Here is a 12738-nt window from a genome sequence, read left to right on the forward strand (position 1 = left end):
TGAGCTTTACGGAAGCATACTACTTTGCTGTAGTATATGCCATGTATGTTGTGCACATGATTTTTTTTTTTTTTTTTGCATATATAAAATACCTATTACCAAATATATCTGCTAAAATAAATGCTGAATTTAGAACCACATACTACTTTTACCACACCTTTCAATGGCAGGAATAGTAGTTGTAGCCTATGCTAGTTTGGAACTCCAAATTCAGCAAAAGTATCCAACACAGATTATTGCCTGGAATACTGTATCCCACAATACAATGTCTTTCCTTTTACAGTTAAAAAATGTACAGTATTTTTGACTCGATATTTGATCTGACTTCACAAAATTGGATTAAAAAGCAAAATGTGAAGTGATGAGGTCACGAGATAGGGACTGCAGATGAAAATGAGCTTGTATGGCTAAATCTGTCAAATTGACATGATGGACACAAGTGCTAATATTTATTAATGTGCATTCTCTTTAAAAAACAAACCAAAAAAACAAACAAACATAGCACACAACTGTTTGAAATGTTTATTATATTGTTGTAGATGGCATTGTTGTAGAATACAATTGTATTAAATAATCATATTATCTATTAAATATTATACATGTATATTAATTTAATAATGTATATAATTTAATACAAATGTGAATATACATAATTTGTTACCACACATATAATTTTATTAATACTTTAGTTTTATTATATATATATACACACACACACACACACACACACACACACACACACACACACACACACATATAATCTTATGCAGCACTTCGCAACTTCAAGTGACAGATTAAAACATTTGTGTTCATACGTCATTATATTTAATACCCCAAAATGTTTTATATATTCCCTGAAATTCTCATTCAGATAAAGGATAATTTGATGTGTGCTTAAAATAAAAGTGCCATCTATAATAAACATTTCGTGACATGCTTTTGCAATTCCCTGAATTCTTCTTGCGGCAGCAAATATTTCCGGATGATGTCTTGCACCCCGTCCTCAGTGGCTGTGTCATAGTCTTCTCTGTTTTTGAAGGGAAGGTGACCGGCGAGCTCACACAGGGCCACATTGAAGGCAGACTCTTCTTTGGCCCCAAAACAAGACAACCGGGGCCATACGATAACCCTCACCCCGATTCGTGATGAAGACTGTTCATGCTCCCTCTGTGGAGAGCAACCTCGGGTGAAGAAGAGGTTGTGTGCGATGTTCCTGTCAACCAGAATATCAGTGAGATTGCACACTGCATTGACTGTCAAATCCAGGTTTGGTCCCTCGGTGTAGAACAGAAAGCCTGCTGGGAAGTCCAGGAGCTCGTACACGTGTTTTTTAGGCAGGATCGGTTCTGCTGGGGAGCTCTCAATCCTCAGTTGGTGCTTTAGGTAGTAGCCGTGGAGATGGAGATGGTTAACTGAGGCAAACCCACCCAGGCTGTTGAAGCCCACCCTGAATCCTGGATCAGCGCTCAGCAGAACCGTTTCTATCCCCATCTGGACCGCCAAAGGGGTCAGTATCTGTGGGTGACACCGGTCCGGTTCAGGTACGAGCAGACAGTGACCGAATTCCAGCGGACTCACGTTTATTATAACCTTGCACTTCCGTTTTGAAGCATTTTGATGGCACCCCTCTTCACACTGTAACTCAAAGAGCAGCTCTTTGAGGTTGATTTTGTTGAAATTGAACTGCTTTGGGTCAAAGTTCTGCCGGACGCTCAGGATCTCCTGAGGTTTTCGTCTCTCGATGCCTCTCATGATGTTCAGCTGAGCGATGTATCCACAGGGACCAGGGAGGATCCGCGTCTTCAGATCGTCCAGCTGGTACCGAAACAACCCGGTGTTCTTCCTCTCAATCCATCCGGACCGCAGCGCGATGTCAAATCTGGACCGGTTCGGATTTCCGGAACAAACATCATTTATAAAGTCCTTGTTAGTGTAGGTGAAAATGGCACAACCATCCATAGTTATATATTACACTTGTAAATAACTATTTCCCTATTCAAAAAACGCCAACGTGAGTAGCATGAATGAAGCAGAGCCATAGAGAAGAACTACAACTCCTGCACGTATTGAACGTCTCTGATTGGTCACGAAGAGTCATATGACACAATTGAGAACTATGGAAAGTGAGAGGGCTCGTGCCGCTTGTTTCAACGCGATTTGTAGTTAATTTACACTACTGTTCAAAAGTTTGGGGTTCAGTATTTTAAATAACATTGAATACTTTTCTAAGAAAACAGGCATTACATTGATCGAGTAAAGACAAGATTCATATTTCAAATGAACAGAAGTCCAAAAGAACATTGGAGTTTCTGTTAATCAGAGAATCCTGTTTTCAACATTATATAATAAAAAATGTTTTTTGAGCAGCAAATCAGCATATTAGAATGATTTCTGAAAGATCATGTGACACTGAAGTCTGAAAATTCACCTTTCGCCATCAGGGGAATGCATTTTATTGTAAAATAAATAAAAATAGAAAACAGTACTTTGAATTATATTTCACAATATGACAATTTTTACTTTATTTCTGATCATATAAATAAAGCTTTGGTGAACATAGGGGACTTCTTTCAAAAATATTAAAAACATTTTACTGATCCCAAACTTTTGAACAGTAGTGTATGAAAATAATAATTTAGTTTTTTTGTTTGTTTTATAATCAGAAAATCAGTTAAAATATGTTTATTCAACAAAATACAAAAAACATTTTTTTAATGTAAATTAATGTTTTGTCCCTTTTAGGAAAAATATTTTTTTAGAAAACCCCTCTCAATTATCAGCAATATCACTTTAATCCAAACTTTAAAAATCAAGTATTTTCACCAGTAATATACGAGAAAACTGCCACTAGAAAATGGCCTCTGAAATATTTAAACCAATTCCCATGTAAGAGGAAATGGCGATAAATTAAAATTAAATCTTTAGAAATTAAACATTTTATTAAGTTATTTTTTTAATGTTTGGAAGTTGCAAAACAGTGTGAAAAAGTCAACATTGTTAAACCCAAACAAATCTACTTAATCTGGGAGTTAACAAAATCAAGAATAAAAAAAAAAAGACCACCGCACCTCAAACAAAAGTAGTGTTTATATAAAATCAGAAAGCATAATTTCACAATTCACATTCAACAATTAAGACTTGAATACACATGGTGAGGTGGTCAGACAAAGCATAAATAACACAAGATTAATAATTTTCAGTGTGTGCTGTTCACACATTTAAGTAGAATAATCGTATAATATCTTGGAATGTGCATGTAAAATAAATTGAGTGCACTTAATGGAATGGAAGTGAACAAGCTCAATATTTGGTCTCTTTAGGCAGTATGAAATGTGTGCTATATTTTTATCCATTATGGATAAAAGGCTCTAAACCTCCAGGTTGGGAAATTAACCCCATTAGACGGCATTACATGGAATTACCATTAACTCCTCCCTCATTGTTTCGGATGAGGCCGTACTCCATTGCCAGATCCAAGCAGCGCTGGGCGGCTTTCCGAACAGAGTCCTGGTTGGGATTGTCTCCTTTAGCCAGGACAGACAGGATCTCCAGTGCCTCACTCTCAATCAGTTTCTCTGCCAGACTTTTGTCAGCCTGCATGATGTTCATTATGATGACCACTCCACGGTGCCGCAGGTCCAGGTTTTCGCTGAGCAACAGAGCCTGAAAGATCTCCAGCCAGTGGCTCGTCTAGAGAAAAGGAGGAAAGAAAGTGGGCTGAGAATGAGATGAAGAATGTGAGAATTCCACTGATTACGCTTTTTCGAATATTATCTTTCATGTAGTTTGTAATATAGCTGTTTGTAAATATGAAAGCTCTGTAAAGTTTCAAAGATCAAAGTGCACGATAATCATTATTGTCTCACAAAAAAATAACTAGTCATCAGTAATTCCAGTTTTACTTCCTGCAAGAACCTACTAAGGGGTGTAACAAATTTTGCATAATGCCAGCCAATGGTCTTCATTGGCTGCCCAATGAAGTGCCCAATGGCCAATGAATAACGTCTACTTTGACCCTCAAACACTGTAGTCGTAGCTGAAGCTGGAAGAGTTTGGTTTGTGTTGACAATATATCAAGAAGACCCTGTTTTCTGTGTTGTGAAAGCAAATCCACTTTGATGCACTTGACTCAAATTGATATGGTAAAACCAACACCATCGTTAATGTTCATATCACTTTGTAACAAGCCCGGAGGAAGATGAAATTCGGATATGGTAATGGCCATTTCATTTCCGACATGTGCTATAAGCAGTAGACCAATCACAACAGACTGGGCCATCTGACCAATCAGAGCAGAGTAGACTCCGAGAGAAGAGGGATTTAGAAAGACCGAATCCTTTATCAAACCGTTTCAGACACTGTGAGAAATGAGGTGATGTGCAATGTATATTATGAGAAGAAAAAAAAGTTTTTGAATGCATGTAAACCTATTGCAGAAGATCCCCGAAACAAATTAGGAACCTTTAAAATAGCATAATAGAGGCGCACTTTAATCAAAGTGTTACTCACCGTGTCAGGAATACGTGTACACAGCTCGGGCATTTCCCCTGTCAGCACAGCCAGTGTGCCTGAAGCAGCCTTCCTCAGTCGCTCATCATCTTCACCACTGTAGAGCACCAGCAACTTGAGACGGTCACTGTCTGTAACCAGGTAACTCTTCTGCACCTGACGCATCAGCAAAACCAGAAAAATCTGTCTTTTCCAGAAGGATTTACCTCAAAATTAGGCCCAAAAACTGAATACTGTCATGTGACATACCTCAGCGCTTAAGGCCAGATTGCACATACACTCTGTGGCAGCAGCACGCACCATCTCGTGCTCCTCAAACATGTAGCCCTCAACTTTAGGCACAGCTTTCTCCTTAATGATCTTCTGCCTGTGGGGTTGAAATGTGGTTTGACTGGGGCTTGTTCTACTGTTCAGTGGCTTAAAGTCACCATGAAACCAAAATGGACAATTTTTGTTTTTTTAATGGAATATTGCAATATTTATTATAAAAGATTGATCATTGCACATTATATTTTTTTAAAAATCGATGTATCTTCGTAATCTTTAATCAAACTAACTCTCTTCTCTGTTGATGTGTTTACAGATGTGAGGGCGGGACAACCTGTCACTGACGGACAAAACCAAGTCTCGCCCTACATTTTTTCTTGTTCAAGAAGCTATACGTCACAAATTCATTTTAGTGGGTGACAGCTGACCTGAGTCTCTCACTGAAACCAGCCAGGTTGGTGAGGGCCATCAGAGCCTCGAAGTTCTGCAGCATCGTGCAGTCAAGCGCCAAAAGACTGACCAGGGGTCTCACCACCTCATAGACCTGCACAAACACATACATCATCATATAATTCCTGATTGAAATCAGTGAGAAAGGTTGAACAGGTTTCTGACGTACCCTCTCGCCCGGAAATGCGATCTCAGGGTTGGATGTGATGGTGATCTTGGCTAGAGCTTGTGCTGCTTTGATCTTTCCTCGATCTGTGCTCTCAGAAACCAATGGTAGCAAGGCCTGCATCAAGCAAACAAGAAAACTGTCGTGTACTACTACTCTCAAGCTTGAGATCAGTAAAATTTGGCCCCGGGTGGAACTGAAGCTTAACGGGCATGATGTGAGAATATACCTACTTTTCCTCCTCCTTGTGCCACAACTAAACCTCTGTCCTCATGTCTCTCCACCAGAGCCAAAATCACCCTGTCAGGAAGAGACAGAGTGTCGCTCATTTCATCTGATAAAAAGGCCACTTCCTTTGATGGAAATCAACCATTTTGCACACTAAAATCCATTTTCAAACAATCTCGCCTGATGGAGCAAATTGATCCAAGGCTTAATCTGAATTTGGGACAGTATTTGTGCCAGCAGTGGGAAAGGGCCAAAGCTGAGTGCAAATAAAGTACTTTTACAGTAGCAGTAGAATTCTGCCAAAATTTTCCAAATTGATTGAGCTTCATAGTGAGCAGACCTGGCGATACACTCTCTGCAGGCCTCCGAAAGAGCGGGACTCTCGTGTTTCACCATACAAACCAATGCTGACACCACTCCAGCCTCCAGGAGCTTCATCACTCTCTTCTCTACAAACGATTGGGCATCCTACACAAAAACACAAGAAAAAATGTGGTCATTTATTCTCCCTCATGACGTTTCAAACCTGTACGACTGACTTCTTCCAAAACAACAGGAAAGAGATGAGCAAGACAGGAGCTTGACAGGCCCAGGTCAATAAATACTTTTGTTGTACGGAGGATAGCAGCATGAACACTCAAAAAAAAAATACAAAAAATAATGATACAGGTTTGAAATGACAAATGGATACAGATTACATAAATAATGATAGTACGTTCATTTTTGGTGGATGTATCCCTCCTCGGTGGATATATGATTGAGTGTTTATGTGTTACCTTTGGATGCTCCTCGGGTACATGCTGTTTAGCATATTTAGCAAGTTCCACCATCTGAGGGTCTGGTTTCTCAACATCATAGCTGTTGGTGCAGTTAACCAGTGTAGATCCGACGGCAAATAACACTGTTTTGTCCTCAGACTGCAAAGAACATGAGGGAGTTGCTGTAGCTGTCAAGGATTAGTATAATGGGGGATGTGCATCTCTAAAACAGCAGGAAGGGTGGTACCTTAGCCAGCTCAAACATGGCCTGAAGGGCTTTCTTATCCTCCACCAGGTCCTCTTTCACATCGGCGTCCAGCGTGAGGTAGGCCAGGCCCTCGATGGCCCAGCGACGGGAGGTTGGAGGAAGAGCTTCGTTGCAGAGCCACCTGGAAGAGAAAGACGGCTAAAGGCCACCTGCACATAACACCTGAGCAATTATAGATCAACCTTTTTAAACCTTTTAGGTCTAGATTACACATGCACTCACAGTTGCTTTTGCTGCAGCTGGAAAACTAAAGCATGGTACATGGTACTGGTACATGCAGCTCAACACGAGCAGATTCTGATGGTACTGGTACATGCAGCTCAACACGAGCAGATTCTGATGGTACTGGTACATGCAGCTCAACACGAGCAGATTCTGATTTGTACAAATATGACAGACTTCCTTCTTAAAATATAAAGGCAACAATATATGTTAATGTGTGAAAAATGTGTAATGTTTCATGTCTATAAGACATTATACTATTATAAAGACTTGATGTATGTAAAGACGTATAGATTCTAATATTACATAATTGTATATTTTTTTATTTTATATTATCAATGTAATAATGTAATAGAAAATAATGACTTAAACAATAAATCAAATAATTCAATAAAAATAATAAAAGCAAAATGAATAGAATAAAATAATTTATTAAATAAATATTATTACATAAATTAAAAATATTTACAGAATAACAATTAACAATACATTAATAAACACATTATAAATATATAAATTATTTCATTAAACATATTATTATACAAAGTAAATATGTTACATTGAGAGTGCCTAAAAACATTGTGCTAAATCTCCTTTTTTTCAGCCCCCTGACATCAGTTTGAAAATGAAAACACATTCAAACTAGATTTTTTACTCACTGAGTGTGGTTGCCTAATATGCATAACTGATTGCTAAGATGTTATTAGCAAAGCTCCAAACCTACTTCCTGCACTGCTTGGCGAGTTTAAGTGTTGAACCTTCTGCAAACTGCTTCATGCTGAAATCAGTGCCTCCAGCAGAGCCAAGTTTGCACAACCCCTAGAAAACACACACACACACACAAACAGGGGCACCATACAGTATTCCTCAAACAAAGCCTAACTCCAAACGCAGATGTCTGTGAGTCTGAATACTCACCACCAGCGCTCGCACACGTATTCGGTCATTTTCGCTTTTCTTGTACAGGTCTTTCAGCAGAGCCACACCATTGGCTGTGATGAATGATGCTCTCTTGGCTTTGCCCGCAGCGTGAATGAGCGCCTCCACTGCCACCTGCTGGTGAGTGATGTTTTCAGACGCACAGAGGGAGATGACGGCCTCCATGATCCCGCTCAGCTCCAGGGTGCAGTTTCCCACATCACTGGGGCCCTGCAGCAGAACAGAGACCGTCTGTATCGCTCGAAGTTTCCTCTCCATGTCTGAGCTGCCAAAGTGATGCCTGTAGAAAACGTCAATGGACAATGAAAAGAAAATCAAAGTATTTTTCTAGTTTCTACCAAGCAATAACAGATATAACACAATACATATAAGTATATAATAAATATAACATGTCACTTACTGGACATATTCCTCACAGAGCTTGCTGAAGTTTTCCCTCTCTTTATCACTCTTCAGGTCATCATAAAGCTTATTAAGTAGAACGGAGCAGCTCATGGGAGTGTTGTCCGTGAGCGGCAGCCCACCCTCGACCTCAGGAACAGTTCCTGCTACTTCTAGAATCTTTTTTAACCCTAAAAGGAAAAGGAAAACCATGAAATAATCTGTTCAGGTTTCACAGATTGTGTAGCATCAGTGATTTCCACAGGGAAAAACCAGTCCACAGTAAATGTCAAATGCGAGCAGATCTTGTGGTCAAACACTGTCAAACTTACCCTGGTCGATGACCCACAGTGTGAGCGAGTTGTCTGGGTTTTTCAAAGATTTTCGCGGCACCTGTTTGACCAGCAGGTTGATGGCGCTGTCACGGCCGGCTCCAGACACGCTGGACGCAGGGAGCATTTCAATTAGATGACGCAACATGGAACGCAGCTCACGGGACGGTTCTGGAATGCAAACAAAGCATTTTCAAAATTGATGCCTTTTCAGTTATTCTTTACACCAGTTACACCAGAAATGTCTAATTGTATTAATATAATACCAAGGGGTGTTTTGCATATGTTATTAAAGTATTTTCCTACAGTTATGTTTTAGAAGACTGTTTTGCATTGGACTGTTTGCAGACTGGAGGAAATATAAAAAATGTGAAGAAAATGATGCCATGGCTCTCTGGAATACTTGAATCTGATTGGTCAATCGCAGAATTCTGCAGTGAAATATTTGTAATTTTTCAATTTTGCTGTCTCAGGAAATCGATTTCCTGCATAGCTGTGCTAGATTTTCATATGATAATTTTTCATATCACTATTTCTTCTATAATACAATAAAAAAACTCAGTATTTCATATATATTTTATCACAATTTCATCAATATTTATGCATGTTTGTATTTCTTTGTTTACTTATTTGAGTAGTCATGTAATAAGTGTGATAATGGGGGTCTGATCCACCTGTTACGATTATATGGTTATATAGCGATTATGGCCATAAACACGAATTTAAGACTGTACACTGCCATAACCCAATCTTAAAGAAGTAGAACAGATATTCTCTGCTGGAATTTTTTTCTGGCCTTGTCATGGGCTTAAAGTAGGTCGCTGAACTGAGCTCTCAAAGTGAAGGTCGGTCTCACCTGGCAGTATGGCTTCATCTTTCCCTCTGATCTCTTTCTTCATGCCCTCCGTAAGAGCCTCAAACATGACCTGGAGCAGATGGCATGCTGAAAGAGACACGGTGGAAGCAGCAGAACCCATGACGCCACACAACCTGTCCATGCCGACTTCATTCACAATGGCCACGGTCTACAACCACAACAATTTGCATAAATTGAGAACCTTCAGATACCATACCTGTGGGCTTAACTATCAAACTTGATTATAATGGGAAGCTATTCACCCTCGACTGGTGTCCGGTACACAGGCCAACCAGAGTTCTGAGAGCAGAAAGGATCAGTTCCTCCTGTTGGGACTCAAGAAGCTTTTGGAGGAGTTTGACTCCATCATTCCTGAAGATCTGCTCTGCGCCTGCATCCTCCCGTGAAAGAAACACCAGATTCTGAGCAGCCTGATTAAAAATGCAAACATAAGCAGAGAACATCACAAAGACTGCATGTTAAAAGTCATAATAAGTTTAATGGTAGTCTTGCCCACCTTATGTCTGTCTGAAATCGATGCTGAGCTGTCCAGAAGGAGTTTGAACATCTGTTGAACTCGTGAGTCTGTGGAGGAGAGCTGTGCTGCCTATGTATAAACACAATATGGCTTCATTTTCAGATCACAAATAGTAGCAGTGATATGTTTCTTTGCAAGAATCCCCCATGACCTCCCACCTTCTGTTGGATCTGTGCTCCTAACTGTCTGAGGAGATCCTGGAAAGCTTTATTCTTGGGTTCCAGCTGTGCACAAGTCTGAGTGTCCATAAACGCCTGATCCAACCGTCCGAGCTTCTGCAGAGCCTGCGCTCGACGGAATCGGGCCTTGACGTCACCTGGATCTACGTCCAAAGCTTGAGGAACACAACTCGGTTAGAGTGATGAATGAGATTGCTGATGAAGGTAATACCCTAAAATAATTTTATTTACCTTTGGTGGCATCAGCCTCTGCTTTGGTATAGTCCTCAATTTTAAGATAGCATGCTGCTCGGTTGCGGTAGAGAACTGCACTCTCGGACTGACAGTCGCTGATCTTCAGCGCTTTGGTGTAGCAGCTGAGAGCTTCTTGCACATCACCGGCTTTAAAATGGCTGTTTCCTTCCTCCCTCAGCACAGAGGAGTCCTGGGTCATCTAAATATTCATAAAAACACATTACATTTGGAAACAGAATAGAATACAATAGAACAGATCTTTTTTTTGCCATTGACTGTGGCTAATCGTACATACTGAATAGGTACAATTGTGAAGTACAAATGAATTTAAAAATAAAGGACAATAAGAATCAATAAACATAAAGTCCTGAATTATGTTAAATGTTTTTGCAAATAATACACATTGCATTATGTATTAGTATAATATACAGGCATCATAACATCTGTGCCTAGAGCTGTAACAGTAACTATGGTGAAGTTGCATGGTGACCATACATATACCATCTCACCTTTCTCCGCGTCTTTGTCTTTGCTTTTCAGGTTAAAAAAAATACTTCCGGGTATTGTATACAGTCTACACTGTTTGTATATTTTAAAAACGCCGTAAAATATCCCTAGTTGTACAAATAGTTGCAGTAGTTCTGTTCACTCTGTTCTCGACTGTTCTGCCTGTACACTTCCTGGTTTTGAAGCGCAATGATGACGCTACTGAATCTTACTGGTCAAACGTCTTGTTACTTCATTTATATTCATGAAATTCTGGACTACTGTAGGATTCGAAGCTCCGCCTCATTTTCTCGTCTTGACCATATAAGTCCAGTAAAAGCCAACGTTAGAGTTCAGTTGCACACTGGTGATGAATAGGACTGAATATTTAATTAGCTATCAATATGTGACAATTAATTATTACTTAATTGCTAAAGCTCTCATTATGCACCATAAGAAATGTAGAATCTATCTATCTATCTATCTATCTATCTATCTATCTATCTATCTATCTATCTATCTATCTATCTATCTATCTATCTATCTATCTATCTATCTATCTATCTATCACATTGACTTTCAACTAACCCCGGTCTTCATATAATGATAAGGGAGTTATAAAATTCATCATCTGAATTATATTCTTATATATTTAACTATATATGAACTACACTCTTTAACGCCTACAATAATCTAACCAATCAGAGACAAGTGCGCCTCAGCCCTCAGAAAACTTCACTTCCCACAATGCTCTGCTCCATTCTCAAGCTCTTGCACAGGATCACAGACGTCTTTCAGAAGGAAATTACGGGGAAATATTTGATGTCCCGTGACTGCTTTCTCGTTTAAAATCCTCGCCACCAACAGGTAAGCCGTTTCAAAAAGCGTTAGAAGTGCATTGTAATGATTTTAAACGTTAGAAAGGTGTTTTCTGTTGCTTGATCGCGCGTTTGTATTGAAGAATAGAGCAGAGGCAATGTATTTACATGCTCCACGAGAATACTACGCGATCTTACCTACGGATCTAGCTGATAAACTCTTATATATGTCTGATCTTGAGTGGGAATGTCAGCTAGAGGTGAATAGATCCGATCTAAAGCGTTAAACGAGTAACTTGCATCCATATGCAGATATAGGCTAACTGTTAAGGCTTGCAGTGGATATCAGTGGATCTGTCTATGGCAACAAGCTGGTTTAATGACGAACTATGTGCTTCAATGGTCTGTCAGATATCAGTGCTGTTGATAAAATTCACACATAATTATTCCAGGCATATTTCTAGGCAGTAGGCAAATAATTCTCCTGCAGTTATGTTGAGGTCTGTGAGACTTTCAGGGCAAGATCAGGCTGCTGTAGTTTTACATACTGATCTCTTTCCTCACTTATGATTGCTTATCTTATAGTGTAATATATATGTATATTTGAACCTCTTCTTCTTTTATTCATTATTCATTTGAAAGCAGTCAGTGATTCTTTCAGTTTCGGGGATGCACCAATATAATGTTTTTTTTATTTTTTATTATGGGCAAACTCCGATATTATAAATCTACACTCTTTTCTCTGTTCAGTGTTCACAATTAGGCCTAGTGTTTGACCAATGTGGGATTTTAAATGACTGATGCCAATACAGATGGTGTTGGATGACCAATATTAAGAAAAACATTTTACACAATATTCATTCAAAATGTACTAAAAATGTTTATTACTCATTGATGAGGCTTTTTGGAACTAGCTTCTGATAATCAGTTAAACAGACTTAATTATCTGCCAACTATATTAATAACAGCCAAATAATCAACCTGGCCGATATATCGGACTTTCATTGTTCACTGTGAAGCTCCAATCAATTCTTCATGCTTTATTTAGATATTTGAAAGGATGATATAAAGAATGGATGAAAAACTATTAGTGATGCACCAAAATAT

The 12738-nt window shown here is 39.2% G+C and overlaps 3 protein-coding genes across 7 annotated transcripts in view; 1 reads left to right on the forward strand and 2 right to left on the reverse strand.

Annotated features, from left to right (window-relative positions):
• Positions 1-757: 757 nt before the first annotated feature.
• gdpgp1 (GDP-D-glucose phosphorylase 1) lies at positions 758-2086 on the reverse strand. The gene has a single exon (XM_077209889.1). The coding sequence runs from the start codon at positions 1957-1959 to the stop codon at positions 913-915; it is 1047 nt and encodes a 348-aa protein (XP_077066004.1). The 5' UTR covers positions 1960-2086; the 3' UTR covers positions 758-912.
• An 834-nt stretch (positions 2087-2920) lies between these two features.
• unc45a (unc-45 myosin chaperone A) lies at positions 2921-11022 on the reverse strand. Its single transcript, XM_077210188.1, has 19 exons — positions 10837-11022; positions 10325-10526; positions 10073-10248; positions 9894-9983; positions 9640-9807; positions 9377-9545; positions 8521-8691; positions 8208-8379; positions 7787-8087; positions 7593-7687; positions 6626-6767; positions 6397-6537; positions 5961-6088; positions 5626-5692; positions 5396-5509; positions 5205-5320; positions 4759-4876; positions 4510-4665; positions 2921-3690 (listed from the first exon to the last, which is right to left on the reverse strand). The coding sequence occupies exons 2-19, from the start codon at positions 10524-10526 to the stop codon at positions 3409-3411; spliced, it is 2808 nt and encodes a 935-aa protein (XP_077066303.1). The 5' UTR covers positions 10837-11022; the 3' UTR covers positions 2921-3408.
• Positions 11023-11562: 540 nt separating this feature from the next.
• man2a2 (mannosidase, alpha, class 2A, member 2) overlaps positions 11563-12738 on the forward strand; it is a 29004-nt gene continuing 27828 nt past the window's right edge. For all 5 annotated transcript variants that reach the window (XM_077210190.1, XM_077210192.1, XM_077210194.1 and 2 more), the window contains exon 1: positions 11563-11680. The gene's annotated coding sequence lies outside the window, so the exon portion shown is untranslated. The remainder of the gene's footprint in view (positions 11681-12738) is intronic.

This window comes from Siphateles boraxobius, unplaced genomic scaffold (genome assembly GCF_051911475.1).
Source record: "Siphateles boraxobius isolate OS27281-9 unplaced genomic scaffold, OSU_SipBor_1 65, whole genome shotgun sequence".
Classification (NCBI taxonomy): Eukaryota; Metazoa; Chordata; class Actinopteri; order Cypriniformes; family Leuciscidae; genus Siphateles; species Siphateles boraxobius.

Bases quoted from the DNA above. Each gene is read 5' to 3' on its own strand.
- gdpgp1 (XM_077209889.1), bottom strand. From the start codon at position 1,959: ATGGATGGTTGTGCCATTTTCACCTACACTAACAAGGACTTTATAAAT.
- unc45a (XM_077210188.1), bottom strand. From the start codon at position 10,526: ATGACCCAGGACTCCTCTGTGCTGAGGGAGGAAGGAAACAGCCATTTT. The intron at 7,688-7,786 runs GTGAGTATTCAG...TGTGTTTTCTAG, and splicing joins TACGTGTGCGAGCGCTGGTG to GGGTTGTGCAAACTTGGCTC. The intron at 6,538-6,625 runs GTACCACCCTTC...TGTTCTTTGCAG, and splicing joins CCATGTTTGAGCTGGCTAAG to TCTGAGGACAAAACAGTGTT.